We start from the raw sequence: 22,492 nt of genomic DNA on the forward strand, positions 1-22,492 counted from the left end.
AGTAATAATTAACATGTTTGAAGAATACTTCATGCCTAAGGACAGCAAAACCTGTGAAAGAAATTGGTTTTTTACATGCATGCAAAAAATGGTCAAACTATAGGTCAGTACGTTACAGAATTAAGAAGGCCCAGTACAAATTGTGCCTTTAGTGGCTTGAGTCTATGGTAAGGGACAGAACTGTCTGTTGTATAAGTGGTATGTTAGTGCTTGATTGGGTTGACACATCCAGGTTGGGAAACTGCGGGAGATTTGGGGGTGGGGCCTGGGGAGGACAGGGACCACAGTGGGGCACAGTGCCACAGAGGCCACCTTTCCAAGGCATCCATGTTCTCCAGGGGAACTAAACTCTGTAGTCTGAACACAGTGTAATTTATAATACTATTGGTGAAGATCATTTTTATAGGTAATATGTTTTCATTATGGACTTTAAATATGTATTATTTATTTTAGGTATTATTTTACTTTGCATAATAGTTAAGGGAAAGATGTAGCAATAGAATTTGCAATTTTGAGACTAGTCCCTTATATTTAATAGCGTTAAGGATTTGGTAATTTGTGGACTTGCCATAGGATCAGGGCTTTTTTTGTAGAAAAAGCCCAGCAGGAACTCATTAGCATAATACGCCACACCCAACAACACAGCTCATTAGCATATTAGGCCACACCCCATGCCTTCCCTTGGCTTGCCTGGGCGCCCCACGGCTGCAGGGCGTCCAGGCAAGCCAGCCCCTTGACAGGCCGGGGGGGGCAACAAAAAAAGCCAGCCCTTGGACAGGCCGGGGAAGGCATCCTTTCAGCCCCGATCCTTTCAGCCCCCCCCCCGGTCAACCCGCCTTGGAGTCGCTGGGGGGGGGTTTGCTCTCCAGGCCTTCCCTCTGTAGCTACACACTCAGAGGTTTTGGCTGTAGTGGGCGTGGCCAACTCTGAAGCCAGCCGGAACTCCATTCCTGTGTGTTCCTGCCCAAAAATAGGCCTGCGTAGGATAATATTACCTTAGTTTGCTTTAGAGTGTCTTATAACATGTTTTTGTTGCTGTTTATATTAAAATTATTTTAAACCCTTCCTCATCGAGTTAGTCTTTGTGAACGCAGAAATATTAAAGGGGGGCCCTCCGATCATGCCTGCTGGCACTCTCTGTGCTCTAGAAGTTGACTGAATTTTCAGTGTGCCTACAAAGTATATACACAAAGATGCTACATCTGTACATTTCTCATGTATAGTCTCTATACATATAATTTGTGCAAGCTCTGAGCAAACTCCTCTCCCTCATTTATAACCACTTTTTAAAAGTCTGCACCAAATTTTTGCATTTAGCATTTCTTAGTCTTGTTTATCACAAGCCTCTTTCCTCTGTATCTTGGCCTTTTTCTAATCTTCCAGCAATCAAAGATAACAGCTGTCAGAAGAAAGGAACAAAGAATTACATTTACGGTTGAAGGTTTTGCAGTTGAATTGTTCTTATTGATTTATTCATGGCTATAACTTCTGGTTTTGACTTTTTCCCCTTTCCACTTTAATCTATGCCGCTATTTTAAGAGCTTTTGTCTATTGAAGTGTATGTATTTTTAATTGTGCTAAGGCTGTCAAATAATAATCTCTAGCTATTACTTTCTAGCAATGGCTTACCTTTAACAATTGATCTTTTTGTCTCTTGGACTGCGTATTACAAACTTCTTTTTCAAGTCACTATATATCCCTAGAAAGAAAAATATTTTTAAAAGTCAGACTTTACAGCAGAATAGATAGAACAAATGTGCATATTTTTCCTTTATCTAATTTGAAGATCGTATTGTTTTGAATATTATGCCAGCTCAGGCTTTCAGTGGTTCCTCCTTTCTTCTCTCCCCCTCCCCCCAAACTATTGATATGTCTCTGGAACTCTAGAATAAAGTATCAGAGAACCTGGGTTGTCATGATGCCAGCCTCCAAGTGGGACCTGGCTTCCCCCAGAATCACAGCTCATCTCCAGACTACAGAAGAGGAGGAAGAGTTGGATTTATATCCCACCCTTCACTTGGAGTCTCAGAGGGGCTTACAATCTCCTTCCCCTCCTCTCCCCACAACAGAGGTAAATGGGGCTGAGAGAGCTCTGAGAGAACTGCTCTTGAGAGAACAGCTATGAGAGAACTGTGACTGACCCAAGGTCACCCAGATGGCTGCATGTGGAGGAGTGGAGAATCAAACGCAGTTCTCCAGATTAGAGTCCACTGCTTCTAACCACTACACCAAACTAGAGATCAGATCCCCTCGAGAAAATGGATGCTTTGGACTCTACAGCATTGTGCCCCACTGAGGTCCCTGTCCTCCCCAGACTCCACCTCCAGCTCTTCAGGGTTTTCCCAAACTGGATCTGGCAACCCTACCCCCCATCCCCCACCAGTGGCCCTGGGGACCTGGAAACCCGACTGGGTTGGGACATTCCTGGAGATCTGGGGGTGCAGCCTTGTTTTTGGAAGGGACCTTAGCAGGGTATAATGCCACCCTCCAAAGCAACCATTCCCTCCAGTGGAACGGATCTCTGTCGTCTGGAGATCAGTTGTAATTCCAGGAGACTGGCAAGTCTACCTTAGACTCACTGAAAATAAATGTGTTTCTTGTCTCTGTTCTATTTGTCAGTCCTAGATCTGTCTCAGGCTGCTTCCACGCAGAAGATTTGCTCAGCCCTAGCTCTCAAACTGGAATGTTGGGGGGGGGGGTAGAGTAGCCACACAATGTTATACCCCAGTCATTCTCCTTACACTGTTTCCCCTCGTCTACCATGTAGTTTCTCAAATCCACTTTGTCCTGATCTTTCTGGAAAGACTAAAGACAAAATGAGTTTGCCCACTATGTGAACAGGAAGGTGCAGATTTCTGAAACTCCCTGCCCACTCCTGGCACCATTTTCTATCCATATCCCTTTCCATCTACCACACTCCTCCATACTACAAATCAGTGGCAATATACCTATTGCCATTTTTTTTAAAAGCCAGTACAAAGCACAGTGGCAGCAGAGAGGAGAGGGAACGGCAGGCAAGAAGTGATACTATGGAGAACTACGGTTCCCAGCTCCATATTGGGAAATACCTGGAGATTTGGGGTGAAGCCTGGAGAGGGCAGGGCTTGGAGAGGGGAGGGACCTCAGCAGGGTATATTTACATAGACTTCACCCTCCAAAGCAGACATTTTCTCCAGGGGAACTGATCTATTTTGTCTGGAGATCTGCTGTAACTCCAGGAGATCTCCAGGTTCCACCTGGAGGTTGGCAGCCCTATGGAGAACACCCCCATGTGGACATCCACTGCCCCTGGTGAATTCCTCTGCATCTGCAGTGGTGGTGAGTGCACAACCAAAACCCATCCCCTTATGGAAGCAGCCTTAAACTGTATTCAGACAGGTGCTTCCTTCATGAGTGAGGGTCTAATGCTGTTGCGCCACACCAGAAAGCAGGGGGTGGGCATGGGGGTGGAGAAGTACCCACAAAGTCAGGGGAATCCTTCTGCAGTCACTCTTGGATTATGCCACCCATGCAGGTCTGGATAGGTCTAGACTAGAAGTGACCAATATAGTCCATGCGTGGCCTGAGAATGATGGATATGCCACATCGCCACTCCTGGTACTCAGAAACTCCGGAAGCACCCTAAAGGCTCTTTGTTGTTGTTTTGATTTGATTGTTTTTTCCAGTACTGGTCTCTTTATTGTTAAAGCATTGGCTTTCTTTCTGAATGAGTTTTATTAAGATTTTTTAAAGCAAAAAGATAAAAACTAGCAGAAAACTATTAAAGAACACACAAATACACAAACAAAAAGATTAAAAAATAAAAATAAAAGAGGCTTCTGATTTTCTCTACGACAAATACAGTTAATACTCCATAGTTAAATATATTTTAAAAACTTTTTTCTCCATTATCTGTTATCTAATATTCCCCCTTAATCATCAGTTCACAAACCCACCCTGAAGGCTCTTTGAAGAATCTTTTATTCTAGTATCAATGAGAAACTGGAGATAATGGGCAGTGGACATACTTTTAATGTGTGTATTGATCTCATTCCTGATGGTGTTCTTTCTCACCTTAACCCCAGAGCCAATGGAAACAAGCCCTAAAATATAGCCCTTTGTTAAGCTAGCAGCTCAGAATGTTTCATCAGTGGGTAACCCTGAGGCAGACAGATATGATGCCATAATTACATGCCAGATTATAATCCGAAGTAAAGTTTATTTAACATTTTTCTTAGTTAAAAGCTAAACCAGAGGTAATCTCTGCATTATTTTTTCTTCAGATGTTCATCCATAACACAGTGATCATTGATTCTGCTTTTAAAAATTAGCTGACAGCCAGTACATTTGTGGGCCATGTGGAAATTTAATATTTTGACCTTGAACAAAAAAATAAAGCCAAGGTATGCAGGAAAGAAAGAAGGCATCCCATGTGAGAGGAAGCAAAGCTCAGGCTGAGGTCTGAAGGGTAGCACAGTACCACTCTTGCTGAGGATTTCATCACATGGTCTGTGAGGAGTGCCATGTAAAGAGTTCCCAGAGTTCTTTTTAAGTCACTTTCCAAGTTTTCCAAACGAGGCCGTAACAGCTCCCCATGGATATCTTAGATGAGGAAAATGACACAAGCTCAAACATTCCCTGCCCTTGCATAATGGCCCTGATCCAAATCAGGCCTCTGCATTGTTTGGTAAGTGACTTTAAAAAATAAATCACTAGGAGCCTCTGACACAAAAATCCCAGTGTATTCTCTGGTTAAAACATCAGATGCATTCAGTGTCTAGCAGTATCACTCCTCTTTGTTTAGTAAGGCTAATTACAGTGGCGGAATTCTTTTTTTAACTTATTTTTTAAATTTTACCATTTAAAGGGGTACAGAATAAAAAGGGACAAAAGGGAAAGTGAGAAGCATAAAACATAATTTGTTAAACACATTTTAAGGACATTGCATAAGATAATATAAAACATGAAAAAATAACATGACAAATCAAAATATGGTAATACTTCAACACAATATATTTCCACATACATTTCTATTATTTCATATCTAAAAAAGCATATACTTCAACACAATATATTTCCCTATATATTTCCATTATTTCCTATCTAAAAAAGCATATAGGCAAGGAACCTAAGAGAAGAAAAGAATTTTTAAAAATTTCTTATCTTAAGATTTTCTTTATACTATCATATAATAACTAGTATATATGTAACTATAAAAGATTAATGAATATAACTATGAGAATATGATTATACAATTTTGAGTATTAATCAATTTAAATTTCTTTGTAACTCCTCTAACAACTTTATCTAATCTATGTAGTTTGTCTGTAGTAGTTATAAAAAACTTTCCACTTAATAAGCAATAGAGGAATTCTTTACTGATCTGAGGCACCAAAAAGGTTCTCTGTATTCCATACTTCAACCGATGGAGGCCGCTGTCCATAGAACAATTGCTTAAGTGTCAAGGGATACCACGGAAATACTAGCAAAGGATATCTGAGAAGCTACGGAAACTGGTATTCCATGCAGACCAGATGGAAGAAGACAACTTCCAGATTCCTTCAGCTGACACATCTAGGACAAGTAGGGACCAGATGGGACATATCTAGAACTTTCACCACCATTCTTTATTAGAAACAATATGACAACAACAGAGTGTGATATAGTAACTCTGAAAAACCCACACAGAAACGAATGACAGCTATTACAAAGGCATGAATGACAATAGGGGGATCTCTTTCCCAAGGAGGAACACAGTTCGGGGGTGCAAAAAAAATATCAGATTTAAATTTGATTCTTTTGTCATTTTCATAACAGCAAAAGTCCAGTTTCTATAATGTTAGAATTAAAGCTATTTATTCAATCTGTATGCCATTTCCATTGCTTTCACAGGGAAACACATTTATGGGTGTACCTGTTCACACTCCTACCCAAATTATCAGGGACTGTACTCCTAACCCAAAGGATTAACTTTTCTCAACGGTATAGACATAGGAAAATAGCTCTCCATTTTAGAGGCAATTAAATCTCCCTGGCAGAAAAGCACAGGGAAGATATGACAAGTTTGGCATGTTCATTTTTTCCCCTTTCCCAAGATCTGCACTTGGGGGCAAGGATGAGTCTATTTTTTTGAGTGTGGAGGAAAGGGGAACTAAGCCCTGAACTTGGTGTACTACCTCACTCCACTGTGGCCCTTTCAGCACTTTTCTCTTAGCCCATCTCCAATGCTGGAGATGCAGAAAGAAAAAGGTGGTGGAGCAGAGTTTCATTCCCCTGACTCACATGGTCTAATTTTGTACGTGAACAGGAGGTTGCCCATGTCCTTTTCATTAGCAGGGAAGGGGGATTTGTATGGGAAGTGGCATAGCTGCATGCTTTAATGTTTTTATATGCAATTAAAAGTACATTGAGACTGTTATCTCCAAAATGTGATTGGCAGTGATCTCTCATATCAGAAGAGACCTCAGATCCTGCCTCATCACTGGTCTCTTGCACTCCATTTTGTCTGGCCTTGCCTTTCTTTGCTTGCCTCAACCCTCTGGCTGCACTGTGCCTCGCCTGGCCTGCCTGCAGGAAGTACAAACAGCAGCTTTGTTTCTCTCCCCCACAAACACATCAGAGTTGCCAACAGCCCTGAAGAATAATGCCCCATCCCTTTAATTGATGCTTAATGTGTGGAAATGAGCAGCTGATAGGGTTGCCAGGTCACTCCTGGCAACTGGTGGGAGATGGGGGAGGGAATTACCTGAAGAAAGAGAAAGGCCCAGGCCTCATTGCTGGCATCGCATAGGAAGTGATGTCATCACACCAGTTACATCCAGGTGATGCTCTGGTATTTGGGCAAAAACTCTACGGTAAAACCAGCTTCTACCATAAAGTTTTTGCCCAAATACCAGAGCATTGCCTGGATGTCACTGGTGTGATGTCATCGCTAGTGTGATGATATACTGGGGTTGTCAACCTCCAGGTGGTGGCTGGAGATCTGCTATTACAAATGCTATCCAGGAGACAGAGATCAGTTCACCTGGAGAAAACAGCTGCGTTAGAAGGTGGACTCTATGGCATTATACCCCACTGAAGTCCCTCCCCTCCCCAAACCCCACCTTCCTCAGGCTCCACCCCAAAATCTCAGGTGTTTCCAGGGGTCATTTTGTAGGGAAACTCATTAGCATAATTCATTAGCATAACTTATTTGCATATGCCACACCCCCTGACATCACCAGAAATGTGTCAGAAGGCAACACCCACCACTCAGGCTCCACTGGACTGTTTTGGATTGCTAGCTATTGGAGGGGGGGAAGGAACATGCAGATCTGTCCTCGCAGAGGAGGGAGAGCTTGTACCTGAATAAAACTTGGTCTTAAAGGTGCCACTGGACTGTTTTGGACCGGGGGGCCGGGGGGAGCTCTGCAACTTACCTGGCTGCTTCTTGCTCTGACTGAGGGCTGCTGAGAGCAGGGGGTGGGACTTGTTGTATGTGCCCGTCCCCTGGGCTCTTTACTGCCGGAGCTCCACTCCTGTGCACTCCTGCAGGAAATGACCTCTGGGTGTTTCCCAACTCAGAGCTGCCAACCCTATGATACACCCTGCCTGGGCTTCTCTCTTTCTCCAGGTAAGTCGGTCCGCTGGCCAGGCCAACTGAACAGCAGCTGGGGGGACAGGGGCTGCCACCGGGGGAGGGTCTGGCAACACTAGCAGCTGAAGCATTTTGTGGCATAACATTCCCATTAAGCCTCTATTCAAGTGACAGCTTTCTTCATTGTCCAACTTTCACACCCATATATAGAAATGGAGAATACTACAGTATGAATTATCTTGATCTTGTTTCACCAGCAACATGTCCTTATACTTAAGGATCTTACATACCAGAAGCAGCTGCTGAAATGTACCAAAAACAATATCTGTCACCTGTTTTCAGACAACAAATCTAAGTCCAGAAGCACTCTAAGCTGTGAAATTGCACTATTACAGTAACTAGGGGAGGTCTGGCCGTTTAACTTCCAGGGAAATTTCCCAGGGGACCACTACCTTGGAGGGCCATGGGCTGCAAGAAGCAGGCAGAGCCAAGCCTCAGTTGCCTGGATCCTTCAGCAGTAACAACAATCACCCTCAACTCACCTACTGCCTCCTACACTGCTGACAGTTTGCAGGAGGGGGCAATGGATGAGCCAATGACTATCATTTGTGCTGCAGCACAGGCTTGTAGTGCCACAGAGGCCACCCCGCTTGCCTTTCTCCAGGGCTATTATCACTTCCCTGTCCACACCAGGATCAACTGGTCTGTCATCAAGAACAGGAAAAGTGGTCTCCCTAAGATTCCTCATCAGCATCAATTCCATTCTCTCTGGATGCCTCTTTAGCCCATGTTGGTCTCTGGACATTGATGTAGGATTGAGTTAGCAGCTTCTGGGTACTCAAACAACATAGAACTGGGCTTCATCGGCATATTAATGACACCACTCCAAATGATTCATACAAGTGGGAGACCCGCAAGGACTTGCATGGGGCCTGTCATTTTCCTCTCCCCCACTATTTCCTTTTTCCCTTGCCTGAAAGAAGAAGAAAAGATTGGATTTATACCCTGCCCTTCACTACCAGAAGAAGTCTCAGAGCGGCTTACAATCCCTCCCCCTCCGCACAACAGACACCCTGTGAAGTAGGAGAGGCTGAGAGAGCTCACTCGAGAACTGACCTTGAAAGAACAGCTCTGAAAGAACTTATGACTGACCCAAGGTCACACCAGCAGCTGCATGTGGAGGACTGGGGAATCAAACCTGGTTCTCCCAGATTAGAGTCTGCACTCTTGAACACTACACCAAACTGGCTCTCTCCCGTACTCTCTTCCCTTTCCCCACTTCCTTCTTCCCTTCCCACCCACTAACCAACTATTTATATGCCTCTCATCTCCAGCTATACTTATTATTTATTAACTTCATTTATACCCTTCATTTCTCCAGAATGTGACCCAAAGCAGCTTACATCATTTTCCTGTCCTCCTTTTTATCCTCCCAACAAGCCTGTGAGGTAGGTTATGCTGAGAATGTATAACTGGCTCACGCTCACCTAGTAAGTTGCCACAGCAGAATGGGATTTGGAACCTGGGTCTCCCATATCATAATCTGAAACTCTAACCACTACATCACAGTGGCTTTCATGAGCTGGCTGCTGTTGAACAGCAGCAAGCAGCCGTCTTTGGTGAGTCATGCAAGTCACATTGTATCAAGTCACCCGATGGTTACTGTCAGGCCTGGCCCCAATGAATCCTCCCTCAAATGCCAAAACAGCCCCAGAAAAGGCCCTGTGCACTGCCAGTTCTTCTTACTGACAGAAAACAAGGCTGAAGGCTGGCATTACTGTTATTGTCGCCTAGGAATCCTCACAACTGACACTGAAAGAGCAGTTGTTTCTTAAAGCCACAGGTGCTGCTTCTGTTATTTGGGGTTAAAAAACCCCCCCATTTATTTTTTTTAAGATTTCAATTTTTTTTTCAGGTTTGTAGGAAGATCTGTCTATCCATAACTCCAATCTCTGGATTTAAGCATCCACAGATTTGGCCATGTTAAAAATTAGATATACTGATAAATGTTAAACAGTATAGGTGATAACACTGATGCTGGCAGAACACCTCATGATAGTGCCCCTGATACAGAGGCCCAGCCAGGGGTCATTTCGTAGAAAAAGAGCTAGGGGAACTCATTAGCATAACTCATTAGCATATGCCACACCCTCTGACATCAGGGGCCCGGCGGTGGACCTGCAAGGCCAGCGGGAGTGCGAGGAAGCCCCGCAAAGGCCCTCCCTGGCCCCAGGCAGGCAGGGGTGGGGAGAGGCGGGGAGGAAGCAACTTACCCTCCCTCTTCTCCTGCCTCCTCCTGGCTGAATGAGGGCTGGAAGTGGGGTGGCCGGAAGCAGGGGGCGGGGCTTCGTCATGTGCCCCGCCCCCCTGCACCTCACGCGGGGGGACTGCGTCCCCCCACGTCCCCCCCCAAATGACCTCTGGGCCCAGCATCTCCTAAATCCACTCTCTAGCCAGACTCAGATAAGAAAGATTGTCCCACAAATGCAAACCAAATTTGCCAACCACTGCAATAGAATCCACAATGATAAATGCCTCTGAAAGATTTCCCACTGAAGATCCAGAAGTCAGAATTCAGCTCAGCCCCCCCCCCCCCCAAGCATTTACAAGTCAGGGTTGGTAAGGGCCAAGTTTTCATGAGGTGGCCCTTGGCATCCTCAAGGAGCCCAGTCTGAAAGCAACCTAAGCTTAAACAACTGAAGCATATTCTTCTTGTCACAATTCAGGCCTGAGCAGAATATCTGATCATAGATAAGCATGTTTGTACCGCCCATAAAGGCAGCATAAACATTGCTGTGCAAAAACCTGCCCAACCCGTTCTACAGCTTGGAGATATTTAATATAGCCCCCTTTCCAGTCATTTTGAGGGTCCAGGGGTCCACTTCATTAAAAGGGGAAAAACAACACTTATCTGTTGTACCTCTCCTTTCCTCAAAATGATATCTGGAGTCTTTCCACATGTCACTATTGGTACTGTGAGTCTTTTTAGGCTGGCTGGGTCCCCATCTAAGAGATGGGTCTCCAGCTGCGGTTTGCAAAAGAGGACCAGAACCTTCCTAGCATGTGAAAGCAGCTGGCCTAAGACCTGCAAGGGATACCAAATGTGAGATGCTGCTGCTGCAAAGCAACACTATGAAGGATGCCTCACCTACCTTGATCCACATGTGTGCTTCATGCAGGCTGCTGCTGCTGCTGGACATTCAGTTGTGGCCCAGGGTGGATTTGAGGGACTCCAGTGTCTTTCCACTCGTGCGATGCTGCTGTATGTTGTATGTTTAGTAAGCAGCTCGAGGGCATCAAAGTGCTCAATGAGACAGGGGACAGAGCTGTAGTAGAGCGTCTCTATTCACTCCGCTTGGAAGCGGGCTCAGGTAAGCAGTCATCAGAGGCGCGCAATCGCTCTCGAAGCCTCATCAGCAGCTTCTGCTTCTCCTGCCGCCGCCAACGAGGACCACTCCCCCCCCCTTAGAAATGGATCCCCTTTGGCTTCTCTCCTCCTGCTCTCGCTCTAGCGAACCCCCCCTCCATTTCTCACCCTCAGTAAAGAGGCGAGACCTTCCCTGGCCAATCAGATGCCACAGCGGACGAAGACTATCAGCGGTTGTCATAGCAACAAGCCCAAAGAGCTCTTCGATGCACGTGGTGCAAAAAAAGAGCAAGAGGAAGCGGGGGGGGGGGAGAGTAGAAACTGGGACGATCTCAGCGCTGGAAGTCCGTTTTCATTTGGATGACTGTGACTGTAACGGCTTGTTACCAGAGCTGATGAAATATTAACACATCACACACACCCCCAATTCCCTGAGCAAGAGTGTGGCCACGTTTCGCTCCAGGCTTTGTCAGAATCCATAAACAGGTTTTTATGAACATATCAGGAACCACAAGTGTAAATCAGATTATGTGTGTGACAAAATGTATCGATGCCCTCTAGTTGCGCTTTCATTTTTTCCAATAGGATGGACATTCCAACGTGCATCCCATTACAGTCCACATTCTGGTACAACTAGTCGTGCATGAATGCCTTTTAAAAGTGTGATTAGAGTGAATTGGGACAAATAAAAACCACTATAGATATGATCTGCTCACTCCTCCAGGAAGGACAGAAAACAAGGAGTGAAAATGTGGGGATGTCGGGAAGAAGGTTGGAAAAGAAAGGACTGGCCAGATCTGGAAAGTCCCTCTTCTTCTCCTTGACTGATATCAGGTATGAAGTTCAAGTGTAGAGAGGAGTTGTGTGGGCATGAAGTTTGGGGTGAGCAGCAGTGGGGTAAAGCAGAGGAGTGAATGTATATTGAGGAGTATATTGCCCACCATGGTCAACACACACGGGCAATATACCCTCCCCAGTCTAGCTTGACAATCACCAGGATCAGAATGGTTTCTCTTGCTGGGTTGTCATTCAAAAACATTTGTTTTTCCCCTTCAGAATGTGGGGTTCTTCTTATTCATGTTGTTTTGTATTTTGAACATGTCTCAACAGTCCCACAATGACAGCATTATTTTTATTCGGGATATATGCTTCCATGTGTATGCACACTTCTTCAGATACAATGAAATGAAAATTGCCACTTCATACATATAGGTAAAGGGTGAGCAGCAGTAAATTAGCATAGAGCATAATGAGGAGGTTTAACATATTCAAGGACCAAACAGGAATAACAAGCTTAGTTTCAATGGTTACCATTTGTTTAGGTTTAGCTCTGGGGAAAAATATAGTGAAGGAAATAAATATGTCAAAATTGGATGGGAATATGTATGTATTTTTCTAGTCTGGGGACAGGGGAGATAAGTCTACACAGCCAACTGCCCCACTTCAAAGAAGAAGATGCTGTAAGGTCATCTCCATCCTTCAGCGGAGACAGATGGAGCATAATGGCAGGGTCTCAGCTCTTATCTTTCTGCAGTTAAGGATACACCTTCCTATCAATCTCCAATTTTGACATATTTATTTCCTTCACTATACCATGGTCATTCTCACTCAAATCACTTCCAGGTTAGATTGCTGCAATGCACTCTGGGGTCATCTCTGATGACAGTTGGGAAAATTCAGCAGAAATGAAATGCAGCCAAAAGATTTCTGGCTGGGCCAGATGTTAGGGACTGTATCTTGCCAGTTTTAAAATAACTAAACTAACTGCAATTATGTTTTGGAGCTCACTTCAAATTGCTGGTTATCAACAGTGACTGTAATGAATAGGCAAGCTTGTTTGGTAGAAGGCACGCTTCCAAACACACTGGTCCAACTCCCAGACAGTTTCGGGCTTGAACACTGCAGTCCTAAGCAGAGTAATACCCTTCTATGTTCACCGAAGTCAACAACAGAGAATTTCTTGCCAACATCTCTGTTAAACTATATAGACTTCCCATAATGGCCTTCTGTAACAACAAAGGGTGGGCAACCAATTTACAGGAATCTAATATACGGAGAGAGGTCATCCAGTCATTAGACAATAGCCTTCACTTTATCTGTTTCTGACAGCTCAAGTAGGCTATGTTTAGTTGATGGGATGGATTTTAATCCTGTAATTCATCCAGCAAAGCAGCAAGATCGATAGATCCATCATGAGACCGTCTTGCTTCCCGGGCTTGTTGATGGGTGCATATAGGATGCCTCACTTGGCACCTATGAGGAACTCATGCTGCTTCGGGCTTCTTGGGTGCTTCATGTGAAAAAGAAATACATATCATTGGAAAATATGTTCAAATGACTGATGAGTTTTTTTTTGGATTTGTTAGTCATGTTTCTAACAATGGTATCAGAAAGCAGTTTTCTGCGTTATGTAGCATAAAGAGAACACAGAGAAGGTGAGTGATAGGGGCCTGAAAATGGGGGGACGGATTTTCTTTCCTGTTATCACCATGGTTGTGTTAACTTTTCTTACGTTCTCACATCTCCAAAATATTTGTAACAGCTTCTCACCCTATTTTCACACAGCAGTCTAACAATTTTAACACTATTTTTCATTCTCATATCCTCAGCACATGGTTATTTTGGATTCAGTCCCGCAAGCACTGAATGACTCTGATGGGAGGCATAATGATTTCTAGATTTCTTCCGCTTCAGCTGCAATTTGTCCCGTGCTGGCCATGGACAGAGCTGTCTCCCTTTGTTAGGATCAAAGCATAAAGAATGATGTCAGACTATATTAACACCCATACACACACACTCTCTCTCTTTGAGCATTTACAGTGCTTGGAAAGAAGAACACACAGGAAACAGCAAAGAAAGAGTTACTGCCCACAGTGCTGTCCATTTTTGTGTTAAACCATGACATCATCCCGGAGCCTTTTCTTTCTCCTCTCTGTGTAACAGACTATTATTAACAAAAACACATTTGAGCCCAGAAAGAATAATCTGGTCACAAGATTAAAACGGCTGTTATACTGAGCTTTGCAGTCAGCCAGCAAACAGAACTAGATTTACATGTCCTTGAAGCCATAGAAGGTTGATTGGCTCTTGAAGGCATTTCTCCTCAGCATCAGTGCTTATAAGCCCCTAGCTTTTGCTGCTATAAAAACATTTATATTAATAATAAAATCAAGCACTTCAGCTCAGGTATAAGGCAAAGAGAAGGCCTCCAAAGGGAAGATGCTGCAATAAAAGAATCAGAATGTGAAAGTTTCCATTTTTAAAGTTGCTTTTAAACGTTCAGACTTATTCTCTGGACAACTTTAAAACATCTAGGAATAGATCCGAATCTCTTTAAGTAGATTACCTGTTTTTATCAACAACCTAAGACCCACATCCTGAGTAAGGGACAGGTCTTAGATAAATTTGAATTATTTAGAGGTGTTAGATGATATTTTTGGCTAGGATATTGTAATGTACTCATCTCCGACCGTGACTCATCTACACGCAGTCATCAGAGTTCCCTCTAAACTGAGTTAGTGCGAGCTAGCACACTGTTTTTTAGCCTCCGGCTTACATGTTTTTTCCTTTGCTCAGGAAGGATGGCTCCAGAGCAAACTGACTTATGCAGCAGCCAAATCGCCCACTCACAACTTTAATGCCGGTAGCTCACAGAGTAGAATTTTTGCTCACAGGACTCCACAGCTTAGAGGGAGCACTGACGGTCATGCAAAGCGTCTGAGCTTCGCTCCTAGAGACAATGGGCCAAGCGGATTCTAGCCCGCACCAACCCAAGTGCTAGGATCCCGGCTGAGAGCCAATGGAACTCTCGGCCACTGTAAATAACCTATCACTGGTGTGGAGGGGTGTTTGGGTGTGGGTTTGAGTGCACATATAAGCCGGCCTGCAAACTGGTAACTTTCGTCTTGTTCTTCACCTAATAAAGTATGAGAGCTGAATTCACTAGTAAGTCTCAGTACTTTTCAGATATTAGGAGAGGAAACTTCTATTCACGTACGAGGGTACAAAAGGCTGATGCTAAGATTCTGCTTTATGCAGATTATGCTGTTTTTACAGCATAAACACAAAATCCACAGACATCTTTAGTAGCATTAAATAAAACCCTGGAAATGTACAGCCTGGTATTAAAACAAATAAATCCAAATCTAAATTGCTAGGTTCTCAGTGGTTGGATATTTAGGTAAAGAGATTTTAGATAACTTCAAGGTTATTTTTGAATATAATCTGAATAATTAATAAAACTGATTCAGATTTAAAGAGACGGACACAGTGAAAGATTTCATGGCAAGAAAGGATTGCAATTGTAAAAATAAAAACCTTAGACTCACCTTTCTGTTTGGAGCTGTACCCTCTGTAGTCCCCATGCCTATATTAAGTACAATCCAAATATTATTTGATAGATTTATATAGGGGCAAGGACAACCTAGAGTAAGAAGGTACATGCTCCAATGGAGAAAAGTGGTTTAGCTGCCACAAATTAGCCTCTCATTTTAAATGTATATTAGAATAGTTTAGAAATAAGGAAAATAGGATGGCTTTACATATAGAGAATAATGGGATGTATATTCCTTTACAGTCCTGGATTTATACACCAAGATCAGAGAGGCCGATTCTAAGTGCAGAATGTTGTTGGCACTCAGTAACATTTTGGGAAAGCTTTGCTGTAACTTTATTGGAAATTTCTTGCCATTGATGCCTGTTATTGATAACAAGCTATTTTGAACAGCCATACTTCTGACTTTTAAGATATGGTTGGGTAACGGGTTGGGTAATTTAAATGTATAGATTTTTGTGAAAATGGTGAAATCAAAACCTGGAAAGTAAGATAGCAGGTTGTGAAGTTATAAGAAAATTCCAGAAAATAAAATAAATAAAAACAAATTTTATTAGGTATATGAAAAGAGGGAAAGAAGGAATAGCCCTAACTAAGAAGCTAATCAGGGTCAGTACTTGGAAGGAGAACCACCAAGGAAGTCTCTGCAGAGGAAGGCAAGCTTCTCACTAGCCTTGAAAGCCCCTTTATGTGTGGGCAGGGGTCATTTCCTGCAGGAGCGCACAGGAGCAGAGCTCCGGCAGTAAAGAGCCCAGGAGGCGGGCACATGCAACAAGCTCCCCCCCCTGCTCCCAGCAGCCCTCAGTCAGAGCAAGAAGCAGCCAGGTAAGTTGCAGAGCCCCCCCCTCCTCCAAAACAGTCCAGTGGCACCTTTAAGACCAAGTTTTATTCAGGTACAAGCGCTCCCTCCTCTGCTAGGACAGATCTGCACACACACACACCCAATAGCTAGCAATCCAAAACAGTCCAGTGGGGCCTGAGTGGTGGGTGTTGCCTTCTGACACACTTCCGGTGATGTCAAGGGGTGTGGCATATGCAAATAAGTTGTGCTAATAAGTTATGCTAATGAACGCCTGCACCTCTTTTTCTACGAAATGACCCCTGTGTGGGGGTATTTATAACCCATAGTAGAAACAGCCATTTCCCCCTATCCTTCAGACCAGCTGTCCTCACAGATTTTATATCATCATAAATGTGTGTTTCTCAGATAAGAAAAATGTCCCTTGTTCCTTTTAACTCTGTTTTGAATTTCCCCTTAAGAAACAAATATAGAGATAGCCGTTTCTGGGGGTTTAAACAGGTGGCCACGAAACATGGAGGCAAGAGAATCAGCATATTAAATAAGACAGTAAAGCTACTTCTGTGGCGTGATTCAATACAGCTTCAAGGTGTTAAACGCCTATGAATGGGCCGGGTCCTGCGGAAACTGGGTCATGATGAGCAGTCGGGGAGGATTTTATTCGTTTGAGAACCATCTTCCCACCTTTCGAGAGAGCGCGAGCGCGCGCGCACATCTCCTTCGCCAATTGGAGCAGTGATATCACATATCGAACGCAGCGGCCAACGTTACCCGTGTCCTACATATGTATATGAACACATCTCTCTCTCTCTCACTCACACACACGCAAACACACACGCCGCGTCAGAAAGAGGCGGCAACTGCGCGCGCATCTGTTTTTTTTTAATATAATGACAGAAGCCTATGACCGCAGATGAGGTCAATGAGCATAGCATAATCGAAGTCTTTATTGTAGCACCATAAAGACTAATTAGCTTATTGCAGCCAAGTTTTCGTGAGCCACTATGAATTCGCCACACACACACACACAGCTCCACACCCACAGACACACGCAAAACCCCGCCTCCGTCCAGGCTCACAATCCGCATGCGCAATAGGAACCACAGTAACGCGCTCTCCCAGGATTTTAGAGGCCACGCCTCTTACGTGACGTACACGTGACGAGCCGAATGGCTGGCGGCAGTTTGAATCCGAGAGTGCGACTTTCTAGGTCTTGGAGATGTCGACGTTGACGGCCTTTGGCAAACTCCCGACGCTGAACTCTGCTACCATTTTGGTATGTATTGGCAGGCGGGTGCCGCCAGTAGCTCTTTCCTCGGAACTTCTTGTCCACGTCCTCCTCTCCTTTTTGGGGTTCTGCTCTGGTACTTTACTCAAGTGGGGTGTCGTCTTGACCAATCAACACGACACAGGGCATGTAGCCCGCCTTCCGACCGCTCTGACTGATAGCTTCGTTCCGTCATTGCATTGCCATTCGCTTAGCTTCGTGCTCGCTCGGTATTCGGCGTGACGCTTTGTCAGGCTTCTCTGTCGGGAGTGGAGGGCCTGGCGTTCCGCCGGCTTTCGACTCCGGGGTTCTCTCCTGAGCACAGGAAATAAAGATGTACCTTTGAGCTTGCCTTTCGTTACTTAGCGATTAAGCATTGATTAGAGGCTGCATCTACGGATACCCCCCCCCCCCCCCACAGGCCTGCTTAGTGTGGAATCGGGTAGTTTTAGACAGGCCAAGCGAGAGATGGAGATAGGAGCCGAGCTGCATAAAGGAGAAATGGGGGTAGAGGGAATAGCTAATAGCAGGTCAGGAAAAGTAGAGTTCTGAAAACATTTGCTAGTTTAATGCATCATCTCCCCCCTGATCCCTTGTAGCGATTGGCCTAATTCATCGTCGTTGTTGTTTTCATTAATAGTTGGTGGGAACAAATGAAATCTTTCAGCAGCAGTTTGCAGAGACAATCCTCGAGGAAACACAAGATTTAAAAATAAACATGTAAGTGAAGGAGAGAGCAGCCTTCCTTTTCTCAGTTTACATTTGAAAACTGGCTGAAATAATCAGCTGTAGTTCTCTTGTCTGTTCTCTTCAGTGTTTTAAAGTAATGACCATTTTAATTTTATAAGGCTGTTTCATTCTGGGATAAAGGGCCAAAAACAAAGAATGTGCTACAAGGCATACTCATGGCTTCATATATTCTACTTTCATTTATGTTATTTATAGTCTGCCTTTCTCACTGAGACTCAAGGCAGATTACTTGTAGAGATCTGGAAGATCAACCAGAGGTGAAGCACAGCATAAATATTACATAGTGGCAGCGTGCCTATAGCAACAGACAATACAAGCTATACACAGTGGTATAGTCCACAGTCCCCCAGGCCTCTCTGTTCCACATCATTATAGTTCAGCCTTATTACATGTCCAGAAAGCCCTCTTGAGTAATTCAGCTTTGCATAGCTTGTGGAAAGCCACAAAAGGTAAATCCTTTTACTTAGCAATTTTCCTTGCAAAATGTCAGTTCTGGATAGGGCTGCGTTGACTATAATTTTCTGTCAAGAAAGCAGTGGAGCAAATCTATAAGTATAGATTTGACTGCGCAGAGGGGTCTTATCTGAGTGGTAGAGCATCTGATTTGCATGCAGAAAGTTCCAGGTTCAATCCGCAACATCTCCAGTTAAAAGGATCCAAATAGGAGGTGATGTGATGGACCTTGGAGAGCCACTGCCAGTCTGAAGAAGAAGAAGAGATTGGATTTATACCCCACCCTTCACTCGGAGTCTCAGAGCGACTTACAAACTCCCATCCCTTCCCCTCCCCACAACAGACACCCTGTGAGGTAGGCGGGGCTGAGAGAGTTCTTTCCAGAACTGTCAAGAGAGCAGCTCTTACAGAACTATGGCTTGTCCAAGGTCATCCAGCAGCTGCAAGTGGGGGAGTGGGGAATCAAACCTGGTTCTCCCAGATTAGAGTCTGCGTACTTAACCACTACACCAAACTGAGTAGGCAGTACTGACCTTGATAGACCATTGGCCGGATTCAGTGTAAGGTAATTTCATGTATGTTTAGTAGCAGTGCATTGGCCATGTTCCACCAGTGTAGAATACATGCACTCAAAGATGTAGTCAGTTAAAACTGAGAAATGAAGTTAAGTTCCTCATTCCCTATCTTCAAACTGATGTTTTGTTACAACATTCCTATGCTTGGAATGTTTAGAACCAGTCAATGGTTCCATTGTTGTCCCCTTTTTTGCAAGTTTCTAAGCCTTAAGTAAACATGTGGTTTGTCTTTCAGTCACTTGGCAGACTGTCTCCCTTTACCTCCAGAAAGAGATCACATCCGGCCTCGGATTGATCTGATTGTTTTTATGGTTAACATGCAAAGCAAGCACAGGTAAGTGCAGGAAGGGTGGTGACTGTAAATAAAAATAAGTTCATGCCAATATAGCAATGTTTAATTAGGATTTGAAAAATATTTATTAGGCATCTGCGTCTGCAGCCTTTGATAAGGTAGATTATGCCATGCTGCTGAGGAATTTGGAGGCAGAAGTAAGTGTCAGAGGGCTTGATGCTTCATTAAAGCCATTTACTTTGAGATCTCTGGACTCGAATTATGGTCTACACTAGGATTCACTGCAATTTAAGGAATTATAATTTTCTAATCAGAATTAGAAATGAGTCTTTGGGCTCAACTATTTAACTACCATTTGAATTAGTGATGTACAGCTCTAATTTTATTGAAAACGTGCACATTATGATTTTTGATACTACAATTTTTGATATGCCTTTTGATAGGTTGTGCAAGAAGTACAACAATCACATAATAACTCCCAGCCCATTCTAACTAAGCTGTGTACTTTCTTCCTGTTCTACTAGTTACAGTAACATTGAAGCTTCTCTGGTCCATTTAGATGCCAACTTTTTCCTTGGGAAAGTGTGCTTTCTGGCTACAGGTGGTATGTATTAGGCATCTATTCCTTCCAGTATTTCTTATTAGTTACCAAATGCTTTAATTGTGACCATTGACTTGAGATACAGCATGGTGTAGTTGGTGCACTAGGTCGAATGCCTCCACTCAGCCATCAAAACTCACTGAGTGACCTAGACCAGGCACACAATTTTGCCTAACCTTCCTCACAGGGTTGTTGTGAGGGTAAAATGGAAGGGAGAACAATGTTGTAAGCCTGTTTGAGGAGAAAAACGGGGTATAAATATCCAAAGAAATAAAACAGCAGCATAAATGTAGCTGGATTCTACTGGAGTCTGTTGTTTTCCATAGTTCCTCCTTGGTTCTCCAGTTGTGTTCCTGTTTCATTTGTTTAGGATTAACCTGTAACATTTGTTCCTTCCACAACAAAACTGTGTTTTAATTCTAGTTACTGTTGTGTTAGATGTCAGATGAGAAATTCTGTGTTGGTTTATTGTCTGCTAGAAGATGGTTGTTGAATGAAGGCCATAGAAGATGTTGCTGCATTTACTTATTGTTATTTGAGGGGTTTGCTTATAAGATAGATAAGTAGGTGCCAGAACATACACTGATAAAGTAACTTAAATGAAAGAAACACTCTCATATTGCAGATAATGATTTTAAAGAGTTGAAAATGACTTCTGATCTTTGTGTTTTTATAGCCGGTAGGCTAAATCAAATCAGTGTGGACGTGAATGCTGTCTTGAAGCTGGCAGATCTTTACTGCAGCCCTGTTTTATTCTGCGAGTTGGAAGTAAGTGTCTCAACTTTTAAAAGAGAACATAGCCTAGGATCATTACATCCCCTTTGCCCCAACATCAATAATACAAGAGCCCTGTACAGCTGATGCCTTGCGAAGAATAGGAGTCCAATACATACCTGTATTTGAGGGACAATTTACTAGTACATAAACATAATCTGGAGAATGCAAAAGAAGAAACAACTGGCTTTTAAACCTACTACTAAGATGCTAGAGTAGCCAGCAATGTCTAGACTTTTGTGCCATGTGGCTTTAAAAAGTGGGGGGACTGTGATGGGATCACAGAATAACTAGAAAGGTATTCAAGCATGGATTACTCTCATCATTGGCTACCCTAGCACCTGAGCAGTAGGTTTAAAAGCCAGTTGTTTCTTCTTTCTCCAGATTATGTTTATGTACTAGTAATATGGGTATGTGCTGTACTCAGCATTTGCAGGGGTGAATTCATGGCTCCATTCTGCTTTATGCTAGCAAGTAGAATGCAAGACCGTTGTGAAGGAGATTTGGTTCAGTGATGTAGAGCTTGTTTAGTATGCATGATTTCCAAGGCTTCAATCCTTGACATCTCCATTTAAATAGTCTTTAGTAGCAGATGTCACCTTTGAGAGCAGCTAGTCAGTGAGGACAATACTGAGCTGGACAGATCAATTCACTGAGTTGGTACAGGGCAGCTTCATGGGTTACATTCTCTGTAGGTTCATAACAGTTCATATGCTCTCTGCTTGTGGCACATTATGATCTGAATTGCATTAGCTAGAATACAGATAATATCTGTGCCTTAGGTAAAGGTCTAAATGATCTTTGGGTTCCTGTCATGGCATCAGCTAGCCTTCTGGAGTCCCTTCTTTAATCCTAATAGAACTTTTGCTCTCCTCTTCCAGTGCAAGAAGATCAGGATCGCCACAGCTCAGCGACTGCTCCGGATGCTGCAAATATGTGCTGGTCACATGTCGGGGGTTTCTGCCCTCTCCTTCAGTTCCTTAATGAAAAACTCCATTGATGACTCCAGCTTCCTGGCATAGAAACTTTTCCCTTTTCAGTTCTGCTGTCAGTGGTTGGGGAGGGGGGGTTGAGGTGAGAGCCTTTCTACAAAGATGCAGCATCACCATTTCAGAAAAGTATGCTTCATTTCCAAGCAAATGAACAAATGAGTCAAAAAAGCTCTATTCATTGTGGTAACTTCCCTGGAAGTTTGGTTTACAGAGTTCAAGCAGGACAGGGGGAGTAACCATCATCATCTCTCAAGCCAGCACTGCCACTCCCTCCAGCCTGCCTTGCCAGCTTCTTTCCTGGTGCTCCCAACTCTGAAATGCCAGCCACAGCCTGCTATGCCTTTGCTGCTGGTCATCGTTAGGGGTGTGCAAAAAAAAAAAATTCGGTAAAATTCGGATTCGGGTTTATTGAACCCGAATTTTTTCGGGAAACCCGAAAAAACCCGAATTTCTATACCGGTAAACCATAGATATCCGAAAATTTTCAGAAAACCCGAAAAATTCGGGTCCATTATAACCAATGGGGCCATTGAAGTCAATGGCAAAAAACCTCTTGAAACTTTGCGGGGGGCTGGAAAACCCGAAAAAACCCGAATTTCTATACCGGTAAACCATAGATATCCGAAAATTTTCAGAAAACCCGAAAAATTCGGGTCCATTATAACCAATGGGGCCATTGAAGTCAATGGCAAAAAACCTCTTGAAACTTTGCGGGGGGCTGGGGGGGAGGGGGG

At 43.7% G+C, this 22,492-nt stretch overlaps 1 protein-coding gene across 1 annotated transcript; it reads left to right on the top strand.

Annotated features, from left to right (window-relative positions):
- The first annotated feature begins 17,232 nt into the window (after positions 1-17,232).
- CENPM (centromere protein M) lies at positions 17,233-21,788 on the top strand. Its single transcript, XM_015427057.1, has 6 exons — positions 17,233-17,330; positions 17,962-18,041; positions 19,335-19,433; positions 19,916-19,995; positions 20,669-20,760; positions 21,648-21,788. Exons 1-6 carry the CDS (start codon positions 17,274-17,276, stop codon positions 21,786-21,788), a joined length of 549 nt encoding a protein of 182 aa, XP_015282543.1. The 5' UTR covers positions 17,233-17,273.
- The last annotated feature ends 704 nt before the right edge of the window (positions 21,789-22,492 follow it).

This window comes from Gekko japonicus, unplaced genomic scaffold, assembly GCF_001447785.1.
Source record: "Gekko japonicus isolate JY-2015 unplaced genomic scaffold, Gekko_japonicus_V1.1 scaffold660, whole genome shotgun sequence".
In the NCBI taxonomy this organism is placed as follows: domain Eukaryota; kingdom Metazoa; phylum Chordata; class Lepidosauria; order Squamata; family Gekkonidae; genus Gekko; species Gekko japonicus.

Bases quoted from the DNA above. Each gene is read 5' to 3' on its own strand.
- CENPM (XM_015427057.1), top strand. From the start codon at position 17,274: ATGTCGACGTTGACGGCCTTTGGCAAACTCCCGACGCTGAACTCTGCT. The intron at 19,434-19,915 runs GTAAGTGCAGGA...CTGTTCTACTAG, and splicing joins AACATGCAAAGCAAGCACAG to TTACAGTAACATTGAAGCTT. The intron at 19,996-20,668 runs GTATGTATTAGG...GTGTTTTTATAG, and splicing joins GTGCTTTCTGGCTACAGGTG to CCGGTAGGCTAAATCAAATC.